The sequence below is a fragment of the Haemaphysalis longicornis genome, unplaced genomic scaffold, assembly GCF_048455015.1.
Source record: "Haemaphysalis longicornis isolate Haplotype H1 unplaced genomic scaffold, Haemaphysalis longicornis Haplotype H1 scaffold_7, whole genome shotgun sequence".
Classification (NCBI taxonomy): domain Eukaryota; kingdom Metazoa; phylum Arthropoda; class Arachnida; order Ixodida; family Ixodidae; genus Haemaphysalis; species Haemaphysalis longicornis.
Window position 1 is genome coordinate 184,952,907 of NW_027526422.1, and position 26,872 is coordinate 184,979,778.

Below are 26,872 nucleotides of genomic sequence, written 5' to 3' on the forward strand. Positions count from 1 at the left end.
GAACAACATGAGTTCACCTCTCCTCATCGTTACGCTGGCCGAAATAAAAAACACGCTTTCTGCACAACCGCACTGTTTCAGCGTTCCGTGAGACACACTAAGAGTTCAATGTTGGTACGCTGGTTAAGGATCACGAGTTTCGACGACTACTTCGTATATTGGCGGAACATCAAGTAACTTGTAAAATTCGGCAAGCCTGTCAAGCATGACGGTGAGTCCATTAAATATGCAGCGACAGCCATGCACACCCTAGCCGTTAGTACCATTAGGGGAGCTACTCCAAGAGGTGATCATTGACAGACTATTCAATGACCACAAAACCAGGAACCGCAAACAGGCTATGTTGTTTGACATAAGCAGGTTATACCGGTGGAATCCACTAACCATCATTACTAAGGGAGTCTGCCAAACAGCAGAGAACGGGCTTCCGTCAGAAAACGCCTGGCGCCGCAAACAAGCTCGGTGTTCCCAAGGCATTACTGAATAAACCTGCTACAGACAACCTTGAAACGCCACCCAGCGCAATGCACAAATAGGACGCTGTTAAGAACGCCTCGTAGGGTGGCTGAGTGCGACTTCCACTAGTCTGAAAAATACAGCATTGGCACGAAGTTCTGTACAACGGGTCACTTTGCGGTTTCACAGGTCTAAAGCGAAAAACTGGGCACAAGAAGAGATGTTCGCGCCTCGCAGCCGCGTCAATTTCGTAGAAGTGCATGAAAATGTTCCTTCATTGAGTCACAGGCAGTGATTTCTGAAATCGACAAAGAAGCGCACAAAACCATCATACGCCGAGAAAAATTTCTGAAAATTTCTTTCACATCGCTCCGAACCGTACAGACTCGAGTCCAGGCGTCGTCCAGATGGCAATATATGCAATATTGGACTAGCTATATATATGGCAATACATGCAATATATGGCAATATATGGCCTAGCAAGATAGCAATATATGGACAAGAGAGACATAATCGCAAGAGCAGACGGCCAAGAAGTGAGCAAAGTATGTATGGCCTCTCGCATCTGCTGAGAGCCATATTTGCAACTCAGGGATCACAAATGTAGATTTCATTCCTCTGCTACGGTCCCCTCTGACAGTTGTCCTTGGACGTTTTGAATTACAAGCGAGGATGTGGCTACCTTTACAACAGTTACATTCATCTTCGGAAAAGGTTAGGCGAGGCGCATGGACCTCAAGCAGAAGCAAAACGGAAAAATGTCGGTCCAACCACTGGTTTGTTTACTGGCGTTGTCAGCATGTCCGCATAGAACTACGCAGTGGAGGAGTGCGCTTTCAAGTAGACACGCACATAGTGTGCGTATGCGCAGTTTGCGAAATTCTTAGGCATCAGTAGTAACTAATTAAGTTACTAGAATTAAGTCGGAAACTAGCTTACGGATGTTACGCGCTAATTAATGCAAGAAAACATTTTGATAAAGAAACCTTACGTATGATCTATTTTAGTGTTTTTCACTGTCACTTAACCTATTGTATAGAGTCATGGGGATTCACCTATGCATCATATCTAGCACACATAAACATTCTTCAAAAAAGAGCCTTAAGAATCATGGCATCAGCTTCAAGGACTTCACCCTCCGCACCAATTTTTGACGAACTCAGCATAATGCCTTTTAATATAGTTCGTGACTATAAAACGGCCCTATTTGTTAACAGAGTTCTTACTCTGAATACACCTTACCCGTCATCAGTTTTTTTATTGCCTCTGCGGGATACGCGACATGCGTGCCATAATAACCTCAATTTGTCAAAAGTGTATAATGTATATGGTCGTCGTCTAATATCTTTTATTGGGTCCAAAGTATGGAACCAGTTACCTTTGGATATTAAGTGTGTGCCAAATTTTGCACTATCATTAAAGAAATATCTATTGTCCGAGTGTTATACTTGTCCTAACCCATAGAGTATTATTTGTTTGTAATTCTAATCTATCCTGTCTTTATTATTGTTTGTTATCTGAGCTATCCTGAAGGGATTATGTACCAACACCATTTTATAATGGGTCCGCACTAGCCTTGTCGGCTAAGCACCCAGATGCGTCATTCAAAGTTTTGTTATGTATCTTTTCTTGGAATAAAAGCATATTCTATTCTATTCTATTCTATTCTATTCTATTCTATTCTATTCTATTCTAATATTCAACTTCTGCAAGTCCAAGAGCCATGGTCAGAAATTTTCGAAGTTTGCAACCTTCGCAGAACGGGTTTCTTCATAAAAGTGGGCGATCTATTCAATACACGTTTTGCACACAAGGGATGCCAGTTAAGGAATCGGTACTCCCCCGTGAGCATTATTTGCAAAGAAATAAGCGCTACCCGGTGAGGTCGAGCGAACAGCTTAGTCGCACGCCTCTCGTACATATACAGGAAGAAAGCTTACGCGGCTGAAAAAAGAAATAAGAAAAAGAGGGACGTTGGTACTCGCCTCGCAGAATGAGAGCCTCCACGCATAGACCACACAATTCACGCCCGGATCGGGGACCTAGAGATATTCGACACCATCAACGGGCATTGTTTCGTGACAGTGTATTACTGCGTCAATACAGATCGCACATCTGCTCACGGCAACCGGTGCCACCTAGTTCCGATGCTTCAGCATGCCAAGGAGTTACAAGCACTAGACAAAGTAGTAAGGTATCTCCAGTACAGAGGTAAGGCGCACTCGGATTGCGAAGTAGGCCCAGGCTTAATCGCACCATCCCCATTCTCCCTGTGGCGCTTTTAAAGAAGCAAACCTAGTTCTTCGACTAATGCGAAGAACATTTTACACAGCCCTTGTGGAATTAAAGTACCTACTTTACCGTGCTTACCTTCGTCCAAATTTAGAAAGCCGTTATCTATATAGGGCTCGTGCAATAACATGTTAGGTAAAGAACCAGAAAGCTTTCATATTGGGCAGTAAGATTTTTGCTATCCAATTATCGCGAGCCAGTTGCGTTACCCAGAATAAATCAATGTTTGCTTTCCTCTGCTCACAACTCCACGAAGATATCGCGCCCTGCTCTTTTTCAAAGCATTTCCCACTACAGCTTCCTTTTTTGTTCATTTTTTTATAACCAGAATATAACACATTTCAAGGCGTATTGACTATGCGGAAAAGGTACCGTTCGACATTGCAGGACAGCAACCTATTTACTTTCGTTCATGTCTATATATTCTCAGGAATTATTTCACCCTCCACAATCACTTGCATACACCACTGATCTCCGCACACTTATAACGGCGCTTCATAGTACATTCATCGCCCCTCATATTGCGAAGTACAAATACCTGCAGCTTGGGTGGAGCGAACTCTGAAGCTGGAACAGTAATGAGCGTGAAATCAATCGACTCAATTTGTGATCACCCAGGCAACCATTCTCTCAAATTTTTGGTGTTAAGTGTTTGGTAGAGAAACAGTGGTATTTATTTCTAGTTGAAGCAACACAAGCACAGCTAAAATATTACAGTGTAAAAACTTTAATGTTGATGTTGCTTAGAAACCCTCTCGTACACAAAATTGCAGAGATACACATAATCGCCATTTGCTTCAAGAACGTCCGAGGGGGGCTCTATGAAAGGGCGATACAGCGAGCAGTGGGAGAATGAAACAGCGGTGCCGCAGAAAAGCAAGCCACTTCCGCCCGCCTTGATAGCTTAGGGCACTTAAGGAGGCAAAGAGCATGATTTATACGATCGCGAGAGACCAAAAACACGTTCACAGACCACTGCCTGGAGTATGGACAGGCGAGGAGCGTACGCTCAACCATTTTTTCACCAGAAGCATATGAAATTTTACTCATCGTATCAAATCAAATTCCCAATTCCACCATCAATACAGATTCCTTGTGTGTCTTTCGTGCACTATCATCCTACAAGTACCCCAAAAACCACATAGTCAATCTTGCGTTCAACAAAATTATGTCTAAGAGTGCGCAAAAGCATGAGCTGCTCCTCTGATGTCCCAGGACACGCTGGGACCGCTGGGAACGAGTTGGCAGACGACAGGGCCGCTGCTGCTCCACTCAGGAACACTGTAGATACTACAACGGTACCATATGGAGACCTGAAGCCACACATAAGACAACACTTGCGTAGAGCATGGCAAACACACTCTTGCGTAGAGCATGGCAAACACACTGGAGTGAACAGCAGATAAGAAGTTGCACGTTATAAAGCAACGCTTGGCACTGTACACTACTTACACGCGCAACAGACACACGAAAGTCGCCTTGGCTAGACTACGGATAGGGCACACCCATGCAACACACTCGCATCTGCTCACGGGATCTTCAAGACTCTAGTGCAGAAGGTGGGGAGATGCCCTTTCCGTAGTTCACATACTCATCCAATGCAAGGCACTCGACCCAACACTACAAAAACACTTCAGAGAACTCTACAGACAACGTATTCCCCTACACCCATCGTTGTTTCTAAGGGACGACGATGCCATGGTTTCTGTGAAACGCGTGTTTAAGTACTTGTCAGAGATTAAGATTTTATACCTCATTTATTTTCACGCATAATCAAATCTGGCCATATACACCAGCCATCACCTTTACTATAATTTATATTCCTATGCCCATTTTACACGTATTTAGACCTACCTTTTTGTGGTAAACACTTCCTTTTATGATATAATTTCTTCTCTGGCGCTATTTGCCCTCGTTGGCCTTGCGCCATTAAACACCAACCATCGTCATCATCAATTGGCAATTCCGCTTACTGAGCATGCAACCAGTCTGACGACCATTAGCAACTCTACAGTAATGAAATATTACGATTATGCATTATCGTCGAGTCATTGAGCGCTTTCTCAATGAAAACACGTGAGAATACAGAAGTTTGCCAAGAAAACCGGGTTCCTTTGTGGAGAGATGGAGAGCACTGGTTGCTTCGCTTGCCTGTACTGCACGCTCTCTGTTTTATTTCCCGGTATTTTGGCGTATTTTAGGTAGCAGCTCTTTGGCGTCCCTATCTTGTCTGACCTGCGTCTCCTTCGTAACGGAGTGATCGATGGCAAAACCTTAGAGTGAAAGGCAGCAAAGGGGGATAGTTTCGAGAAATTGTGAGGGAAGGCCGCGTCGCCGTGGCGGTGCAAGCGCTCTCCGAAAGTGTGCGGTGGTTGGGGGGGGATAGTATGTTGTGCCCGCAGGAGACGGTCGTCTGCGCGACGCTGGCGAAAACGTGAGGGGGGCGTGCGCGTGACGATGGTGTCCGTTCTCTCCCTAAGACGCGGGTCGCGGTCCCTTTCTGAGACGTACTTTGCGCCGCCGACGCCAAGCTTCATAATTGCTGCCGTCGAGGAACCCACGAATGAGTGCAGCCTCACTGCACTTCTGCTGCGCCCAAATGTCGCATTAAGACTTATCGTAATCGCCAGCTTTTTTTTTCTCTTTTTTGGTAAAGGTTTCACGCAGTTTTGGGGCAATGTGCTGCTGAAAACAAAGCGTGTTTTGCCTGTCTTTAGAGAAAATATTTCGCGTTATTACCGGTATTGCTACACCCTAGATTCCTTCTTCAAAAGAATCATCAACCCCCAATAAACAAAAACATAGAATACGCGAAGCTATATCGTAAACACGCCTAAACACGCCTATATCCAACCCACCTAAGAACACCTCGTTTATGTTTATTTGTTGTTCATATAATTTATTGATCTTTATTAGTGTTCTTGAAAAGTATTGTAAATGATTTTATTAATAGGTTTATTCTTGGTTCTATTTGTAAAAGAATTCATTCCAATACGCAAAAAATACGCTCACGGGAGCGTTCCTGCCTTAGCGCATGCTCTCTGGCAGAACAAATCACCCGTGGCACACCCGTATAGCTGATAAAGTAAATTTGTGCCACTAATATACTCATAGCTCCGTAACTTAGGCAGTAGTATGACGTTTCGCGTACACACATCACACGTTCAAGTCAATTATTTCAGGCTTCGCTTGAAAATTACTTTTAAAAAGTATTCTTCGAATCACGTGAATAATTTGTTCGAGCGCTGCGGCTGGCCAGCGGAAAACAGCGATTTCATCTGAAGAAGGGCCAATTAATTGACTGCATTTAACAAACTTATAAATGTAACCTTTACCCGAGCATTGTGTATATGAAAACCAATATTCTTGCCACTGGTACTTTAAATAACGGCATTACATTTAACACGTAACTATGTTTCTGCGATCAGCCAGGTGGCAGATCGGTTAGATAAATTTTCATCGGGGTTTACAGCGGGGAAAAAACGGCAGAAAGTCGTGTTACGCTGAAAAACGCGATTTTCTGTATTACCTCATTGTGTTTAAATACTCCCGTCCAGGTATCAAAGGACTGAAGAAGTCGTGTATCCTCTCGTACTGCTGCATCCTACTAAGGTCCTTCAATTCTGACTCACTTGGCCAATGCAGAACTTTACAGGCTCAATTAGCAAACGGCTATGTATGCGGAAAAGTATTTAAATTCAGTCGCGTTTTTTCTGGCTGAGTCATTATCAGTTCTTTTTACCGCATGCTTTGGTATTGCAAATTTGGCCGCGTATTAGCTCCTTTCATTGTAATAGTCGATGGAAGACGATAGTCGACTCGCGCACCTGAAAAAAAAATAGCTCCTTTTCTTTCCGGCTCGCCTCTCGTACTGTTCCCCTCCCGTTTTGTTCGTCCCAAGATAAGACGCTAGAGGTTTGTTCAAGTAAATATAAATTTACCTCGTTCCACTGCTCCAATTCGGGTGCCTCGATGCCAGCGCTGCCGAACGTCGTTGACGCGTGTGAATTGAGAAACCCTACTACAACGGTTCTAGCACGACGTTGCCCTTCTCGAGGAGCGTTCCAGCCGGAACGCGGAGACTATTTAGTGGAACCTTCCGTTGCTGTTGCCGATTAATTTTTTTTATTTCGCCATGTAGCACGAGCGGCAGCAGGCGACGGTTTTGTGCATTTGATGTAGTATTTTCTTTTCTATCACAAAACCCAAACACCCGTAATGTTTTTAATAAAGGAACACTGCGAATATCACTCATGTATTGACTTCCTGCTTTACCTTATGTTGCGCAATGGCTTGACCTTCATCAAGAATTCTGAAAAGTATGAACATTAACACTGGAGTTAGACGTTTATATTTGGCTGTGGGTATGCAAGACTACTGCGAAGTTCCTGCTCCACATTGGCTTGGTGGATCAATCGAGTCACAGACAAACAGGCAGAAAGACAGACAGAGTGACAGACCAAAATGTCTGCGTTGAGGTAGCCCAAGAAAGACTATCTTCTTTAAAGCATTATCCGTTATTTCACGCCAAATGTACCAACGTGATCTAATTCGGATATGTAAGGATCACGTAGGACACCACAAATAAGATTTTGTGCGGACAGCGGTAAGGATTCCGTATAAATCTTCAGATGCTGTATCAAGAAAATTTCGAAATGCTACTTAAGGATATTTGGCTGCTAGAAATAATTTGGTACGCTGAAACAAGTGGTCATCAAAAATGTGCATCAGAAAGGCGCTTTTGCTCAAAGGACACAGTTTAGCATACAAGGTACTACTGAGCTTCACGTTCGTAGTTTGTACAAATACAGCAACTCACTAGAAGTGTATTACCGTTTGGAAAGTAGCATCTGAGTTCAATGGTACAATACAAAAAAGCCCAGAATAGTTCGAGCCTAAAGAGATGCAAAGGAAACAGTCAGTTTGAAGTTTGAATTTTGTTTGTGGACTGGTTTGTCCCTAGGTGTGAAACCCCCGGTAATTTTCGTAGACGTTCTTATTATTTTAAAGGCAAGGCGTAGTTTTTCAGAATCCGAATGCAATTTTGTGTGCTTTTGCGTGTTCTTTTTAACGCTGTTTTGAACACTGTGGCGCCGTACAAACTCGAAAAACACAAAAAACTTCGCCCGTATTAGAAAAGAAGCAATTCTAAGGCACCAAAAGTCATGGCTGACTTTCTTTTTATTTGTACGCAAAGCACCATTTGGGTTAAAACCATATTATGCTAATTAGTGGTCGTTCGAAAGTCGGGATAAAAACAGAACACAAATATTTCCCCGTTCATTGCACTGAAAAATGCGTTGTTCAACAAAGCAGTTTTGGAGATACGACGGTACGACGGTGCCATAAAATTTCCATGGAAATAAGTCAATCCTGGAGGGGGAGTTCCGATTCTATGTCGACCCCTTCTCTTGAGCTGTCGGCCGCTGGATGGGCTCGACGGCGATGGTTACATCCCACTGCACCGGTGCGATCTTGTTTTTTACCGCCACTTCTGCAGGTGCCGTTCCTGATACCAGCGCTTTTTCCGCACCAGGAGTGTGCTCTTTCATTTGTGACTAGCCAGCCACGGCCATAGCGCGTTTTGTTGCGAAAGACACCGAAGTTACCTTTACCTAAGTGGCTTGACCACCTGCCCACTCAGTCTCATTAACACATGCTCGGTACATGCTTTGAAGTTTTTCTGCTCGCAGACGCACAGATAATTTGCAGTAGCTCAAGAGAGCAGTTTTATAAACGACGCAATTGCGATATTGTTCTGCACCTATAAGACCAGAATCACGCCGTCCGGGTCGTTTAAACTAATCGACGTTTCCCCGCTACAGTTTTTAAGTGGTTACTTAGCAAAAGGATATTGCAAAAGAACCACAAAAACCCTACGGTCGCCCGCGTGTTGTCACGAAAAGCATACATCAGGGAAGGAAAAATGAGGTCTAAGCTTCAGAGGTTCACGAAAATGTAATTGGTGTTCATATTATCAAGCTGTCATACGTTTCCGTAGTCTATTGCTACGGTGTTGGTAGGACGTTCTTCTTCTGTGGACCACATCGCACTCAGCTAGGAGGGTCTCCAATACTTCGGATAGGAAGACGCGAGCTTTGCCGCTCAATAGTTGTTCTGGAGCTCAATGATGCAAAATAAATTGGAGGCGCAGGAAGGACCGGTTGAACCCTACTGCGCTAGAATAACGGCCATGACTCTGACCAGAAAAAACACGTTGTTGGTGCCGTTACGATATTTAGGTAAATGTTTTCCTTGTGGTTTCAGGGAAGTTAAAAGGAAGAAACATAGTTTTTCACTCCACCAGTGCACACCTAACGAAACAACTGGTAAAAATGTTGGAGCAGCACTCCGCATGGAGAGCTCGTCATTCATCATCCTTGGTGGCGATTCTGTAACCTTAGTGGTGCAACAGAAACCAGCGAGCGTTGTTTAGTCTATCAATGCTTTGGCATATCAGAGTGACTTTAAGGTGTTCGCAACTATCGGTCCTATGCATGAATAGGCGTACTACAGGCACAAAATACAAATCCATGACTGCAATTTTATTAGTATCATGAGAGGAAATAATGGTAGGACAAGTAGTAATCCACAATTTACTACATTGTGTACTTCTGTAAGGGTGGTAGCATACAGCTAAATCTTAGGAAACTTTTCTCTAGCCTTTTGAGGTACAGTGTATGAGTAATAAATCATTCTTTACCAAAACATTTTGCACCACAGGCCACAATCGGCAATACGTTTTAGGTGATGTGGTTAACAGAGAAACAGCTGGTTGTGAACATGAATACAAAATCAGTGTTTCTTTTTTACCACATGACTGGCAGCACAAAATGAAAGATCGACCACAGCCGGCATGATTTTCCCAGTATAACCCACACTATATACATATAATTAACATTGCCGAAATAGTGGCAGTGTAGGTACACGCATACGACTTTGAATAAGAGCGATTACGAAAAATGGAAATGAAGGTTTCCTGTGTTGACAGGCTGTGATAATGTAAATCAAATTTCAAACTAGGTCCAGGAGTGCATATTGCAGAAAAAAACAAAGGTCCTCTTCAAACATTATAGAAACAATGAGTGAAAAGAATGGAAAGAAGAATGAGTGCAAAGAATAAAAAGAACAAAAGTACATGCTGGAAAGGAACTTACAAGACAAAGCGCCAGTGAAGCATGGTTCTCTTCGTTTCTGTTTCTTCAATACCCCGTGATTTCCAACCGACAATACGTACCCATAACCAACAGCAATGATCCTGAGTAGAGCGGCAAAATTGAAACCACATAACGACATTCCTCACACCACTTTCGGGGACCCTACGTAAACAAATTTATATACTAAATTGACTTGTCCGGGTTACACGATAGCTACAATACCTGACAACAACAACTCGCACGAATTCGAAAGATGCGGGCCAGTAAAAGGGCAATAGCGAAAGTCTACTGCATGACTAGATCGTGGGCACTTATTATCTCTGAAGGTGTCGATCGCGTCGAAATTCTGAATTGTCGTGAGAAACACAAAACATCAGCAACCATGCCAAAGAAGGAAAAATGTAGTTTGCCAAATTTCAGTCAAATCAAATTTAGTTTGAATGATTTTCCAAGGAGCGTCACACTTTTAAGACCCAACGGACACCACAGGATGCAGATAGCCGAAATGATGCGAAAATAGTGAGACCCGAGGATCCTGAAGGCAAAAAAGGGTAAGACCGAGTCAAAATTGCCATTTTTTTTCATAGAGCCATTTGTTTGTTATTACTTTGTTAGTTGTGAAATTTACTGGACGTGATTTTGCGGTAGGAAGTTTCTTTCTACACAGCCTCTTTCGAAAGATACACAAAAATGTGCGCCCACCCGGCGTCTACGACACCGAAAATGAAACTGCCAGTTTTGTGTTCCACACAAAAATGCCAGGGTTTGGAGTTCTTTGCTTGGTATGTAACTATAATAAAACAAACAAAAATTTTTTAAGCCCTAGTGGTGCTTTATTTGTCAATTTTTCAACGCTTTATTAGTGGTGTTTTCAACGCTAGTGGTGTTTTCAACACTTTATTTGTCAATTAAAATCATTATTATCCCCTCCCCCCCGACAAGCCGGCAGGCCTGCAATGTTTTGCACGTGTTGTTGATGGCCTGGAGCCTTCCTGCGCGCCCCAAAGGAGCGGAGGATTGTTTGGTGGATTTGTATACTCTCTGTCGCTTACTTTTTCTTACTTACAGCCAAATATAGTGCAGTGTAGAGCGCAAAAAAGTACCAAACAAACATCAAAACCAAAATTGAATCATCAGCTGCGCATCGCAAAGGCATCCCATCAGAGCATTCGTGGGAGATTTTAGCTCTTCTGATCAGTTTATATAAGCGATGTAGTTGCTTGAAATGTTTTTTGTTGATTTTCTCAGAACCTTTTTTTTGTAATTCTTTCAAACGCAAAAATTCATAACTGTTTTCCTAATGAAGACTTTTTTAGTGAAATTTGATAGAATTCTTTTCACATTGCTGGGTGTGCAATGAAGTTTAAGAAATAAAATCGCGCCACACGTTCTGATAAGCCGCCGTTTACATCAAGGCACAAGCAGTGGAAACACTGTTTTTGGGCTACTTCAGCACTACGCTTTGGGGATTCATGTGATTTTATTATTTATCACAACCAAGTGATATCAATTATTATAACTTCCAAATATTGTGGTTTTGGCGAGTAAATTAAAGTTATGAGTTTTGGTGTGAGATCCACATTTATAAACTTTCGCAATAAAAAATATAAACGAAAAACAGACAAACCTCTAATGCTACTATTCGCCTAAAAAGTGTGGTTTATGATATAGACCAAAAATCTGAATTCTTTATCTATTTTCAGCTTTGTCCTCAGCACTTGGCCTCATCCTTTAAAGGGAACAAAGGTAAAGCAAGGAAGGAGACGCATTTTATGAGGAAAAGGGCCGACTGCCTATAAAAGTGGTTAGAGCGAGAAACAGTCACAGGAGGATAGTTCGGTGATGTATTTCTACATAATTTATTTTAAACGGCATTCGTCCAGGGCAGTAGCTCTGCGAGGCGGAGCGATGAAAGCGACTTTAGCGTAGGTGAAAGAACTGGCCAAGCCTTCTACGCACCTTCTTTCCAGCACATTAATTATGGTTGTGTGTCAGCTACACCCCTTTCCCTGCACATATTTCATCCTATCATGTAACTGTCAGTCATTTGAGATATAAAAAGAATTTTTTGGAAAAGGAGAGGATTTTGAAAAAGCATATGCTCTAGCCTCGCTACAGCTCCACATCGTGACGTGTTTGTTTTAATAAATACTCAATTTCAAGGGTCTTCTCGGCTCGTTCATTTCGCTGTTTTTGTTTGGCCGAAAAATACCAGTAGTCTGTTGAGCAAAATTATTCTGAGCGCCACTCCGATTCTGTACCTCTGTATTTCGCGTTCTTTAAAGCTTCCTAAAAACTATTCGAAGCTGTTAGGCATGCAGGTCCGAACGGTACTAATAATAGAAATCTATGATACAGAATAAAAGAGGAGATGCATGCATCAATTAGCTTTGAAATAGCACCAATTACTGGCGAATAAAAAACCACCTACAGCTACCAATGAAGAGCGTCCTCATCGAGAATGCACAGCCGGAATTCTCATCTGAAGACGCTGCTCGGGTGTTGGATGCGCGTCTACAAACGAAAACAAAGACGTCACCCTTATATCGCTAAATAAATCCGGGTCATTCGGCGGAGTCGCCTAAAAAGAGCAGCGGTGCCAAAGGTCAGAAAAAAGCGAACTCTTGAAAACTGGTATTGCGAAAACCATAAAATGAGTCCACCTGCCAAAGAAGGAGTGCTAATCACTTCCTATCTGTGGAAGGGAAAATGTCTGAAGAACGGTGTTTAACCTTATATTGCCTAGTCATTTAGTTGTAAATAAAACGAACAGCTTGATCTTAGAAGACTTGGTCTATGTCAGAATCACGGCAGTTGCACTGGGGTTTTCTCGCGTCGCGGTACATTTCCGAACAGACTATTCGGATGGCAAGGGTTCCGAACGCACAGCTGCGACACGAGCCGAAAGACACTGGATAAATAAGTAGAACGCAAATTCAAACAGCTGCGGGTGTAGGTGTAGCCGGATTGCGACGGACGTTTTGTTCTTTTTAACAGCGAAGCTGTTGCAGCTCGCCGCACTGTGTGACCGGTGGCCCGTTCAAAATACCAAGCTAAAAAAACAAGCCAAGCGCTCGTGTTTGCCTGCTTCCCGGCGGCCTCGAAACGTCCCCGGCGCGTGTAGTGGCTTTAGCAAAACAAAAACGTTGGAAAGCCAAGAGTAGCGAAAATAGGCCTTGCGCTGGTGAGCGCGCGCTATCGCTACGACCGTGGGGTGCGTCTGGCTTGCACAGTGGCTTTAGAACAACAAGCTGGTAAAAATCTCGTAAAGCGCCTGGCGTTGTAAACAGGGCCACAGCTGTCGCAAAACCTGCTACACAAAACCTCTACGCGACTTGAGAAATGCCGCGCATGTGTCGTGCCTTTACGCGCAGCCGCGGCGCAAAAGCTGTAGTCAAGCATTACATCGGGTGTATTGATTGCCATAAGAAACACGACAATATCGATGCATATGACCAGTACAACTACTAGCGCAATGCAAAGCGACGGCTGAATATGTAAGTGAACAATTTGAAACGTCCAAATTTGTAGTGGTGTGTCCTTCAGTGTTCATGTAGAAGGAAATTTGACAGCTTCGCTATGATTCAAGCCTTGCGCATCTCATTAGTATCTTCGCCAGTTTGTTGTTCTTCCAGGTTAGCGCAGGTGTTTAAAAGCCCACTCGCGCTTCGAACAAGGGGTATCATTTCAATGTCGTGATGTCACCGTGAGATCTGTTTCCGCGTTCATCTAGACTGGTGATCCGAGTCTTTAAAATCATCAACGTGGTTCCAATTCTGAGTATCCGTGTTAATCACTGGACGCTCTCACTTACACCGAACCAACACTTCGAAAGCAGCCAAATTCGCCACCGAAACAGCGGTGCATCCGGGGCCGGGTCTGCGAATATCGGAGAGGTTTCGTGCCTCACGTATGCGTGGAACTGATTCTCTTTTACTTAACCTATTTACGGTGTACCCTTGGTGTTAACAGTAGAACGACCTAAGCGAGACAGAAGGCATGGCTTCCCATAGCGGTAATGATCATTTTTATTGACACGGTACATCCACGATGGTGATCACGACTGGCGCATAGCCAGCGGGAGATTTAACATCCTCCCGCGCGCGCTACGTGCGTGTCTGCCACTCTAGAAACGTGGTACACCACACCCTACTTGCTGGCCAGCCGACAGGTTCCCCAGCTGCGGCAGCATGACCACGCATCGGCCATATTCCAACATGTCCGTCTAGTACGTGCGTTTCGGATAATATACGCGCAGCGAGTCTCGCGGTTAATCCCAAAGCTTGAGTGCCAAGTGGGCTGTGATTACTTAGCGCTGATGCCTCGCTTTAAAGCGTCTTGAACAACAGAGCGGTGCGGTACAGCTTGAACGTAATGATGCAGTTCATTTGGCTTCGCAACGCTGAAACGTATTCTTTGCGGCGCAGCGTATGCCTGGCTGGGGATATAACATTTCCCCTGGCACGCAAGAAAGTTCCTAGAGTTTAAAAATATGTCCACAACCGTAAAGTTCCTTCTCGTTCCAAAAGGTCAATCCTTGTAACGCTGTATGCAAACCCTGTTTACTCGTGCTGTTCCAGCGGTGCTTGCGCTGTCTTGCCGTTTGCAGGACAGCCAAGCGCCGTAATGGTGACGCGGACAACAACCGAACTATGCGCCCTGCTTCTCGAAAGACTTCATGGCCTTTTGTCTTGCTGCGATTTTCCTGAAGATGACGGCGTACAACCTGCAATTTCTTTTCGTCGAACAGAGTTCTTAGATCAATTCTGAGCTTCCCGAGGGTTTTCTTCTCTGGCTCCGTTCCTGACGAGCACAATTTCCTGATAGGTGTCACATTCCAATAAGATTCTTCTGCTTTTCTACCAGGCTTGGCGCAAGGACGAGAAGTAGCCAGCAAAGTTTGTTCAGCCTTCCTGTCTTCACGCACCCAGAAAGATGCATATATGCGTTTGCATGCAACCTCCCGGACTACGTCTCCGATTCATACTAGCCGGCCTTCACAAATGTCCGGTAACGGTTCACCCTTTATGAAGTCGGGGAAAAAGGTGTACTAGAACTCAAGCTCACACAGTAGTGGCTCTCTCCTTTCGTTCACGTCGTTTTACTTCACGTGTTCTGTCGTCTGCTTGGACAGGAGCACCTGAGCAGTCCTTGCATGTGGCTGGCGTTGCCTCGTGTTCTTCAGAGTTGTTCTTCGCTGGAACGCTCGACGCTGCATAGGTGCTTGCTCCCACTTTGTCAATAGGCGGAACGTGGCTGTGGGCCGCAGTCTCGACAGTGCCCCAAAACCCTTTTCATCCATGTGACTCACCATTTAAATTTGTAACCTGCAGCATCGGCAGCACAACTGGCAAAGTGAAGGTGTGCGAGCTGACGTGGGAGGGGTCGTGTGGACGTGGTTAAGTTCCTTTTCAGAAAAACATGATGCCGGCATAGCGCAGATCGTTCAAGGTCGATCGCAGCCGACTGAGGGTCCTTCTATTCTTTCCTCGCAGTGCAAAATATCATAGCAATCGTGTTCGAACTCGTCTCCTTCCAGCAGCTCACCTACCACATCGTTCCGCTTGTTGAGTTCACCGTCCTTCTGTTCGAACTCGTTGATAGCCAACTGCAAGTCCAACGCAAATGGTGAGGGAACTTGCCAAAGCTCAGTCGCTGCCCTTACCGGCATCGTAACAGCAGCGCGCAGAACCTTCCTCAACGAATGCAGGGCATCCAGGTCATCACCAGCTTGGTACTCGGGGGGTGTACATTTGGTCCCAAGTGTGGTACCCTCGACGTAACGGTGCGTATCTGCGTCCTGTTGAAGGTTCCCGTCGGTCATAGGTGGCCGGTCAGGGCCAGCTATGGCGACCTACGGCTCAAAGCGGTGCAACGGGAGTCAACGGCAGTCAAATCACGGGGTTTTACGAAACTCAAGGTGAAGGGGACGTCGGTGGCCTCCTTCGCCACGCGTGTTTATTCTCCGGGGCTTAACGGCCGCACAATGTTAACGGAAGAACGCCCGAAGTGTTACCGAAGCCATTGCTTCCCTTAACGGGAATTATAACTTTTACTAACACGGTAAATCCACGATGATGATCATGACTGGCGCATAGCCAGCAGGAGATGTATCACTTGGTCTTCGATCAGGATCTGAGCTGGCCAGCTCTCGCTCCCACTGCTCTAAAGTTGGATTTTGTATTCTGTCTATATTCTTATTGTGTTGGCAAGCCCACACCATGTGACATAAGGTTGAGAGCTGTCCACAGTGAGGGCAAGTGGATGTATATATTGTAGGAAATATAGCGTGGAGCCTAGTAGGGTGCGGAAAAGTATTCGTCTGAAGCTGCCTAAGTGAGGTTTCTTGCTCTTTTGTGAGGGATTTATGGCCTGGCGGGTATATCTGTCGTGAAAGCCTATAATGTTGGGTAATATCTCTGTACGTGACTAACGGCTGGTTAACCCTCTGCTGATCTTCTTGTGGAGCCCGGCCGGCAAATTCTCGGGCACTCGTGTGAGCGACGAGGTTTCCACGAAGACTGGAGTGGGCAGGTGTCCAGACAATAGTCACATTTCTTCGAGGAGGGTTTTGCTGGAGGATTCGAAGGGCGGTTTTAGAAATTCGTCCATTTATAAAATTCCTGCATGCTCCCTGTGAGTCGGAGATGACAGTCATGGCTTCAGTTTGAGGGATGGCAAGCGCAATGGCTGTTTCTTCCGCTTGCAGTGTATTGGTGCGTCTAAGTGTCAGGCTCGTCAGTGTTCTCGCCGTGTCAGTGACTACTGCCGTCATAGCATGCTCTCGGGCGTAGTCTGCCGCGTCGGTGTACACCACCCTGCTTTTTTGCCCATATTTCCTCTCTAAATTTTCGGCTCTGGCTGTTCTTCGGCCCTCGCGGTGCTGAGGGTGCATGTATCGAGGTAGAGGGGAAACTTTGATGTGTTCTCTGACTTCTTCGGGAATATCTTTCATGGCAGGCCCCGAATTCACTACTGAATATCCGAGACGGCGCAAAAGGTGACGGCCAGTTGAAGTGGTGGCGAGTCGAAGCTGCTGAGCGGTTAGGTGGGCTTCTATGAGCTGGGCTATGGTGTTGTGAAGTCCAAGCCCAAGCAGTTTCTCGGTCGATGTGCTTATTGGTAGTCCGAGGGCTTGTTTGTAGGCCTTCCTGATTAGTGCGTCCAACTTATTGCGTTCAGAAGTTTTGAGTTTGGCATATGGAGCAATGTAGACGATTCTGGATACAACGAAAACTTGTACAAGGCGAATCGTGTCTTGTTCTCTCATTCCGTGCTTCTTGTTTGTGATACGGCGTAGCATGCGGGTGATTTGACTGATTGAACAGTCGAGTTTGCGGATCACCAGAGAGTTAGAACAGATTTCTAGAAGGATCATGCCTAATATTTGGATGGAGGGTGAGGGTTTGATGAGGACCCCATCTAATTCTATTTCTATGGTTGTCTTAGTGGCATTCTTGAGTCGAGATCTCTTCTGCACCATTAGGAGTTCTGACTTATCAGGGGCGCATTTGAGACCACAGTTTGCTGCATAGGTTCGGACAACGTCTGCAGCCTGTTGTAATTTGTTTTGCATGTCGCCTTCTGAGCCTTCCCCTATCCAGATCGTGATATCGTCAGCATATATTCCGTGGTGCAGACTTGGAATTTGATCCAGTTGCCTTGGACGGTTGATGAGGGCAATATTGAGGAGAAGCGGGGACAGCACCACGCCGTGCGGAGTGCCCTTGCATCCAATAATGATGGGTTGAGAGCTCACGTCCCCAACTTTGATGACTGCCAGACGACCCGTTAAGAAGTCTCGAATGTATGCGTACATTCGTTCCCCGCAACCAAGGTTATTAAGGTTTCGGAGGATGACTTCGTGCTTGACGTTATCGAACGCCCCCTTTAGGTCGGGGGCTAAAATAGCCTTCGGTGTGAGTTTGTTGGCTTTGCTCAGAACATGTTTATTTGCAGAAGAATGTCTTGAGTTGAATGATGTGGCCGGAAACCGAACATTGTGTGTGGCATGAGTTGGGATTCTTCAAGGTAGCCCTGTAGTCTGTTAAGAGCTAAATGCTCCATGAGCTTTCCAATACATGAAGTAAGAGAAATGAGTGTAAAATTTTCGATGCTTGGGTCTTTGCCCGGCTTTGGGATAAGCCTGATTTCGGCTTCTTTCCATGTTCAGGGTATGGCACCTCTCTCCCAACAATCGTTCATGTATCCCGTGAGTGCACATATTGAGTGGTCATCAAGACTTGACAGAGCTCTATTGGTGATTCGGTCCATTCCTGGCGATATGTTCTTCAGGATTTTTGCAAGGGCTGCCCTAACCTCTGCCTCGGTGATTGGGTGATCGAGGTGAGCGTTGGGGGAACCATTGTATGGAGGCGGGTGGAAAGGGGGTGAACTGGGTATGTAGCGGGATTGGAGAGCACGAAGCAAATCATCTGTGGTTCCCTGAAATTGATGAATAATTGTCTGCATGGTTTTACTATTTTCTCCTTTGCTTTTTGTCGGGTCGATGAGGTATCGGAGGAGACTCCAGGTTTTGGATGTGCTTAGAGTGCCTCAGAGCTCATCACATTTTCCAAGCCAGTTCTGCTGGCAAAGCTTCGTTGCGTGGGCCTCTGCCTCCGCCGTCAGTGTTGCCATTCGGAGCTTAAGCTTCCGGTGGTGTTTTTGTCTCCTCCATCGCCTAGTGAGGCTGTGCCGAGCTTCCAACAAGTGAAAGAGATGGCTGTCTATAGCTGGGGTCTGGGTTGTGGTTTGGAGGACTCTGGTGCGGTTCTTAATGTCTTCTCGCAATTTCTGTGCCCAATTTTCGATGTCTATGATGGGGTCCTTAGGAGTTTGTTGCCAGCTTTCCCTTAAGTTATGCCAATCTGTGATTCGAGCTTCACTGAGATGCCTTCGGTAGAGGGATCCCTGAAACTCAGTCTCAATTATCATGTGGTCACTCCCAAGGTTTTCCTCCAGATCGTGCCAGGAGTTGTGGGGGGCATTTTTAGCGAGAGTGAGGTCGGGGCAAGTATCCCGCGAGACTCTGTTCCCCACTCTTGTGGGTTCGGCGGGATTAGTGAGTAGCGTCAGGTTCTCTTCATCCATACAGTGTGCGACTTCCTTGCCTCGCTTATTAAAGTAGGAGTACCCCCAGGCAGGATGAGCTGCATTAAGGTCTCCTATTATAAGGAGGGGGCTTGTGCCCGCTTTCATAATCACCTCCGCGCACCAGACAGCAACCTCGACATCAATTGTAAATTGTGAAGTAGATGGGGCTGTTGTCGCGACAGAGCTGACAATCACCTGTTCTCAGCACTAGCCCCGGATACCAAGACACAAAAGAAATTTTTGTCTCCAGCCGTTCAAACATTCATTCACATTTGTAAACACGAGAGAGGCCGGGAAACCGTTTGCATTCTTTATCTAATGGCTACCGAACAGACCGCTTGCTTGCGCAGCGCGGAGCTGGTCTTTTCCTCTGCAAAATAGAATATGGTGATATTTAACAGATTTCAACCCGCCAAAGTGCGCTAGGATTGTCTGTGGAGCACTTATTTGAGGCAGTCCTCGAGAACGGAAACGTGTTTTGTAGAACGCCGATTCATCTCCTTGCTGCTCCGCCTTGGAAGACAAACTCTGGTCATACCGTCACGTCCCGCATACTTCTTCACGATTCTGCACATTTCCCAGAACTTGTGGGATCCATTGCCTCCCAGGAGGACGATTTCGCCTGCTTCTACGTTTTTACAGTCGTTGGCTTAATGCGTAATTTAGCTCCGACTTCGTTCGGGTACTCTCGATGCCATCTTACCCACCAAGCCCTGTGAGCTGACATCGGCTTCTCCAGGCCTCTTCAATATCAGCGACAATGACATGCTGTTCATCATTGAGGTTAGTCGTCCTCCGATGATGTCCGCAGGTGTAGTTGGCATGGTCTCGTAAGGCTGGCTGTAGACGTATGTTAAGGATCGAATATTAGATGCGACGCATCTCTTGCTCTGGGGCATGTCCCTCCTGCGTCGGCGTCGGCGGCGTCCCCACGCCACCTGCGCATGCGCGACTCTGCTCCGCTCTTCTCTCCGACAGCTGTGCGCAACACTCTCAATCCGTCTCATTATCATAAACAACAGCTGCATGCACGCGCTTCGCTCGCTTCGCTGCGCTCCCGTCGCGCAAGTGCGCGCATGCGCGACTCTCCTCCGCTATCTCCTCTCTTTCAGGCGCTGTGAATATCAAGCGGGTAGCGCGCTGTGGCGGTTCAGTCAGCGCTCGCTCTCGTTCGACTTCGCGTCACTTTGCTTGACGGCTGCGTGCTTGACTTGATTCTTCCAGTGAAGACGTGATGGAAGCGACGGTCGCATGTGATGGAAATGCATCAAAGGCGTTCACAACACGTTTCACCCTATTTAGAGCATCAACCCAACGGAAACATCAATTGAACCCTCCGATGCGTCGCATCACACCAAGGTTCCCTCGCGGGAAGATGGGCGCAATTTTTTTACGCTCATCCCACCTCTGTAGCTATGGTTCGCGGCTCTAAGTCAGCCTACTGATGAGTTTTCGCATTGAGGTAAGAAGTTTTCGAATTAGGTGCTGAGAAAATCCTCCCCAACTCTGAAACACCATTTTTGTCGTGCTGTACAATTCATTGAATTCAGCCATTGCGTCCGCTACGAGTTTAATGTCGTCGAGGTAAATTGCCATCTGTAGGCTTTCTGTTGTTCTTCGAAACTCAGATTTCACTTCTTTCAGATGGTGCTTGATCGTGGCCTAAAGTACAAATGTGCTAGCTGTGACTCCAAATGTCATTCTTGAGATTCTCTATGTTTCGATTTCATGTTTTAGTCGGCCCTGGTCGTCGTGTTTCCGCCATCAACAACTCAAAAGTTCTCGATCGTCTTCATTATGCTCTTTTGCAGCAATATTTTTTCGATGCCTCTACTTGATACCACCTTTTCTTTTCGGAAAAGTGACAGTGTGTTTTCGCTGAAGTTCTGGCAAAGCTTCTGAGATGTCATGGGGCGATGTGTTTTCCATCCAGATAGCCGAAGCATCAAAAACAAGTTTAGCCTTAGTGGTTGCTAAATCCTCCCATATTACTGCATGGTGGGGCATATACTAGGAAATATAGTTTGTTTTTCTTCTTTCTTCTTCAACTGTTCCGGATACTCCACAGGTGTGATAATCCGATATCACCTTGTTATATCTCTAGTGAGAATCGCTCTTATTATGCCTGGTTTTTCGCTCCAGTAGCCTTTTCTTTGCAATTTCTTTGTTGGTGTCCAGGTTCACGCTTTCTTTTCATAGAAGACCTACAGAGTAACGCCCATACTTCTTCGTTATTTGCTCCTCGAGCAGCTCCATGATTGTCTTCTGAACTCGGTTTACCATGTGTCGTTGTTAGGCTGATCGACTCCAAGCTACCAATTTTGTGCTATTCGTCTGGCATTCCTTTTTCGGCAGCTTCAATGTTAAGCTTTACGACTGGCTGTCCTATTGTTAGTTTCAGCTGTTTTGTTCGCATGGTCATTGAACTATCCATCCAAGCGTTGTCTCTGCAGCCGTAAGTTTGTGACCTACTCTTCTTTGTCTTATTAGCAACCCTATCAATCTCGGGGTTCTCGTTCTGTGTGTCTCGTCAGCAATCTCCAAATGTAGTTTTTTCATTTTTTCGGTGATACGTTTTGTCGGTCCTGGCAGGCAATTACGGGATGTAACGTCCACTTTCAAAGCTTCAAAAACGGCCGCTTGTCTTCTGGTTCGATGCCCGCCAGTAAATTCTACCACGTCCATGGTATTCACCGTTGCATTACCCCCGAACGAGCCAATCGTCAAGTTTTCTTGTTTGATGATTTTTGCTGCCATGTATTTCGCTAGTCCGGCTGCAATGAATGACCTTTGGTTGCCGCTGTCACGTAACAGTCGGGTGTAGTTGCCTGAAGAGTCTCCTTTCCGCAGTTTGTAGCCGCACGCATTGGTTTTCCCGCCGTTGAATGACTGGCATGCTGCTCTCTGTCGATTGTGGTAGTTGAACCATCGCGGCATTTCATTTCATTTCATTTCATTTATTTTACCCTCAGGGTACGGATATATTATAGAGGGGAGGGGTTACAACGATAACAAAGTGATGACAGATGCACTGTTCATAACTAAACAGCAACAGTAGAACAGTCTCACAAAGGAGTAAAGAAAATACAATCTAGGTGCACAGTGGTGAATTCATTTGGCAATATTTCAAGCATATATAAAATAAATATGGTCGTAATCAATAACATAACCATCATGCTAGGCACTGTAAGGTCTACAACTTGGATACTGAGAGGGAAATTATTCAGAGTTATTTAAAGCATCCTTAAATAGATCAGGGTTTTTAATACTTGTTAGTGAGTGCGGTAGATTGTTCCAAACCTTGCACGTTTTCGGAAAGAATGATGCGGAATGTGTGACAGTATTTGAATGAGGTACATCGACTTTATGTGAGTGATCTCCATGGTTTTCTGCTTTTGCTTCGCGTTTAGTGATACACACTGCTGTAGCGTGGCTTCCTTTGCATTGTTGGTATCGCACGTTCGCTCTGCTAAGACGCGCCGTGTGTTTTGGCCGCGTACACCTAAAGCCGGTCCTGCTGGCTGCGAGCGCCGTCTTTTTCTCTTCCATCAGCCCGCTGCACCGACAATCTTCCGTTGCATGACAGTTTTCTTTGAAAAAGATGCACAGCCTTTCTGATGACCTGTAAATACTCTCTGCTGTTGTAAACTGTCTCGTACTTTCTCTTGCCTGTTTCTGAATCCCCGATCTTTGCACTTTTAGATTCTACTCTTTCAAGTTTACTTGATGCCGAAGAAATTCAAGTAGTTGTGCCAGGGATTCCGCACATGTTTTGTCTGCTGACTCTTTTTGTTCTCATTTTTCTTTGTTGCTGTCCTGCCTCTCCTGAGCCATCTCCTTCAAATTGAACTTCTCTAACAACTGTGATGGAATAAAGTTCTTCAGCAATGGCATGAGAATCGGTGCATAGAACTAGAGTTTTGTATTAAGGGAGTCGATGGTGAGCATGTTCACTTTTACGGCTTGGAATAGCTTTCTTAGCTCTGCGCTATTCCTCGCTGAGTTTACCTTTGAAAGGTCCAGCAGTTCGCTCATGTGCAGATCCACTGATGTTTTATACCGTCCGAATGTGTTCTTCAATAAATGTATTGCGTGATCGTAGTTCCCGCCGGGAAACTGCAATCCTTCTATAGTAGCCGCTGCTTTGCCAGTAATGTTGCCAACAAGTAGTTGAACTTCTGTGCTTTAGTCATGTTAGGCCTGTCGCGAAGTGATGACTTGTATTGAGTCCAAAATCGGTGCCACTCCAGTTCATTTCCATCACATTTTATAAGCTCCAGCTTTGGTAACTTCACCAGTTTTGTCATCAGGCCTGGCGTTTAGGTGAGTGCTCGGTGCTAACGTCTGCATGATAGCAGAATTTACTCTGCTTGTACTCCCCCACGCTGATCTCAAGCTTTAATATGATAGCCAATACCTTCATGTCGCATTCAATTATTTTCTCAAATTATGCAACTTCTTCCGTCGCATATTCCTTCATTTGGTTCTTTGCCTCTTTTAATCGCGCTTTTAGCCCATTCATTTGCGCTTGCGTTGAGCAAAGCGGAATTCTTTCGGCTCCTTCTCCTATTTGCTGCTCGGTTGTGTTAATGAGCTGCGTTATTTGCGACCGTGAAGCCTTCCTCTTCTTCGTTAAAATGTCTTTGATCATCTTGGAAGGCGGTTGTCTCAAGCCCACTTGCGTTTCAGTCAGCTCATCTGATCCCGCAGATTTACGCGGTAGCCTCCTCGTTGTCTGGACCAGGTCGATCAGGTGCTCCAACGCGACCGTCTTCTCCGCTGCTCCAATTAAGGTAGGCTGTTGGCGTTTGTTGGATGTAGGCAGAAGTCCTGGTCACGGCACCACTTGTAAACACGAGATACGCCGGGAATGCATCTGCATACATTTTTTATGGCCGACAACTGATCGCGCGCTAGCGCTGCGAGGAGCTGATGTTCTGCCTCTTCAGGGTAGATAATGGTAATTTTTAACAATATTTTGCGGCTTGAACTTGTCATGCTTTAGAGTACCGCAGCTATATCAATATATTTCCGGAGTATCAGAGCTAGGCAGTGCAGTGGATGTCCTGCACGTTACGAAACGATGACTCGTAGTGCCAGTAGCGTGCGAAGAAAGGTATAGTATTGGTGCAGAATTTAACACATTGTCCACTTTTGTAAGGATGGTTGCCAGCTACTCGATACTTAAGCTACTTTTCCTTAGCTTTTTTTGAAACATCAGCTAAGTGCTCGAAACATTCGTTATAAAATGCCTCCCCAGCACAGGCCTCTATGGGCAATGAGTTTTACATGATGTGGGTATCAGAGACTCGCTATTCAGTTGCTATCACCTTTTTTGTCAACTTTTTTTTGTATTTTTAAATTTTATTTTGTATTTTTATGTGTCTTTCCTTGTCTTCCCCTAGTTTTTCATGTATATATTTTCTTGCTAATTAAAATCGCACAGTTGTTCGTCAGTGCTTGTGTCGTCTATTACTTGCTCAGTCCCGTCTTCCGCGCTGTTTTCAAATGCTATCAAGAAATAGCTTTAAATCTGGAAATAGAACCAAAGTTGGCATTTCCTTTTTTACCTAGTGATTCGCTGTACAAAATGCTAGATAGAGCATTGACCGATTCATTTTCCCTGATTAACCGAGAATTTGAAGATGTCCTTATGATTGCCAATGTAGAAGCAGAGATTTCTCACAAATTACAGTTTCACGGACCGTGACAGCGAAAACGCAAAGCAGGGTGTCACGTGTCTTAAAAAACGGACAAGCGCTGATAACGTCCGCGCAAGTTCGAAATATGTCACGGCATTCAAACGACACAAGGGATAAAATGTCCCATTGGACGGTAAAAAAAAAAAAAAAAAGATTGGCCTAGTAGCCGTAAATAATGAACAAATGTGCAGACCGCAATAAAGAACAGCTGTTGTGGCCTCTGTTTCACAAATACACTATGCTATCCAACGAGCAATTACTCGTCAGAACACACAGAGGATCCTGAGTTTAGCGGTGCAGGCGCGATACAGTACAATATTCATGGCTGTAGGTTTGTTGACTGGCATTAGGCAAACCGAAGTGGACCAGTTTAAAAAGAAGAGGTAACGACTACTACATCTTTGATCGTCGGGAGTTTTTCAGGGTTCGTGAACCTATAGACCACAGCAAATTTTTCAATTGTCGCCAGAGACATCTTGCTTGTCAAAGAAGCAACCATGCAAAAGGAGAATAATTTTGTTGTGCCATATTCCAGTGAAATCAAACTGGCGTCACTGGTTTGCCATGGAGCGTCGCACATTGAATACAAAACCGGCACCAGTGAATGCGGATAGCGCGGATAAAGCGAAGATAGGTTGTGCTGAGTAGATAAAGCGCGAGCGAGCTTAGAGTAAACAACACAGGGAACTGGTGCGTTATATGCCTAGAAAGTATAAAAAGCGGAAAGTGTACCAAAAAAAAAACGTATTTGGTGAGCAAACGGGACGTCTGGCCATCGAAATGCTTTAGACTCCGAAACAGTAGCGCGAGGATACATACTATCGATGAGGATGTGTTCATGAAGCGTTTCGAATGGCAATCCACCAAGTAAGTTGATCTACGCTGCGGCAAGAATAAAAAGGAGTGCCCATGCTTTTCACGCACAATAAATCTCTCTGTATGTCTGCACCCCGTTCCCCGCATATATTATATCCTGTCATTTAACTTTCAGTCATTTTCCCCCGGGCTTTGATATAGAAAAAGAAGATGCTTTACCCCACTCCTGCTCAACATCATCTGGGGTTTGTTCCATTGAAGCGTTCATTACAATACTTATTGTCAGTAACTTCTTCAGTGGTAAAAAACACTAGTCTGTGTAGAATAATCATCCTGGCTGTCCCTTATGATACTGTACGGGTGCATGACTTACGTTGTAGAAGTTTTCTAAAGTTACCAAAAAAATATTTGTTCCTGGTAGGTACGAAGGTTGCAATGGTAACAAGACTGGAGACCCGTTATAGGGAAGAAAACTCTAGACGCATACATGAATTCGCAATAAATATACCGTACCTTATTCATAAATTGCTTTTGCAACGGCCCTACTTGAAGCACCGAACAACAAAAAGTGGTGTCTCTCCCACGTGAAGTGCGCCTTTTATAAATAAGTATCCGGTGTATCTCTAAACAAACCCCCTGCGACCTCTCATGATTACGTATTTTTCGCCATGCTAACACAGACATCAAAGAGCGGTCGACAGCTTGCTGAGTCGGAGTCCAACCGGAACCTGCATCAAAAGCGCCGCACTTGGCACAAAGAGCATCATCAACTCAAAGGCACGTAAGTAGGGCCTAGTCCCTGCCTTCTTAATTGGCGACAAATTTTTTCGAAGCCTGCAATGAGAGCCAGTATACGCAGCCCTTCCCAGCGCATAATGAGAAAATACTACGCCGATCGCGATTCACTCCAGCAGTCAAGAGCACACACTATGACCCAGCCACTTCACCATCTGCCAGTGAAACAAAATGCAGCATCGTGCCCATTCAATTTCACCAATCATTTGCTGCGGCACCGAGTCTTGTCATAGAGTGGAAAATCAAACTATGAAGCGCTTTTGCTCCATCACCAGATAAGAGTATAAAAACGGCGTCAGCCACGTGCCACGTTACCGGCTCCATAAGAACAAATTCCTTCCGAATTGAACAACTCAAAACTGAGTAAATTGTTTTTAATAATCTTTGGTACCGCATCGACTCCCCACAAATACCATCAGTGAGAGCGGATGGGTGTGCAAGTAATACCACAAAACTACCGAATATCCAAAGTGCATTACCGCTATATCAATAAAATTGCAGAATGTTTTTAACATTACAACAGCGTTTTCACGAACTTGCCGAAAAGGCCGTCTTAGA

At 45.1% G+C, this 26,872-nt stretch overlaps 1 protein-coding gene across 2 annotated transcripts in view; it reads left to right on the plus strand.

The window, feature by feature from the left end:
• Positions 1 to 13,319: 13,319 nt before the first annotated feature.
• Positions 13,320 to 26,872, plus strand: part of LOC144147327 (vitamin D 25-hydroxylase-like) — a 62,129-nt gene continuing 48,576 nt past the window's right edge. Inside the window, exons 1-3 of one of the 2 annotated variants that reach the window (XM_077679444.1) lie at positions 13,320 to 13,402; positions 23,823 to 23,961; positions 26,200 to 26,296. In XM_077679444.1, the coding sequence (XP_077535570.1) occupies positions 23,959 to 23,961; positions 26,200 to 26,296 (100 nt within the window). In that variant the 5' untranslated portion in view covers positions 13,320 to 13,402; positions 23,823 to 23,958. Of the gene's footprint in view, positions 13,403 to 23,604; positions 23,962 to 26,199; positions 26,297 to 26,872 lie in introns of those variants that run through there. The other variant, XM_077679445.1, reaches the window with a different exon arrangement.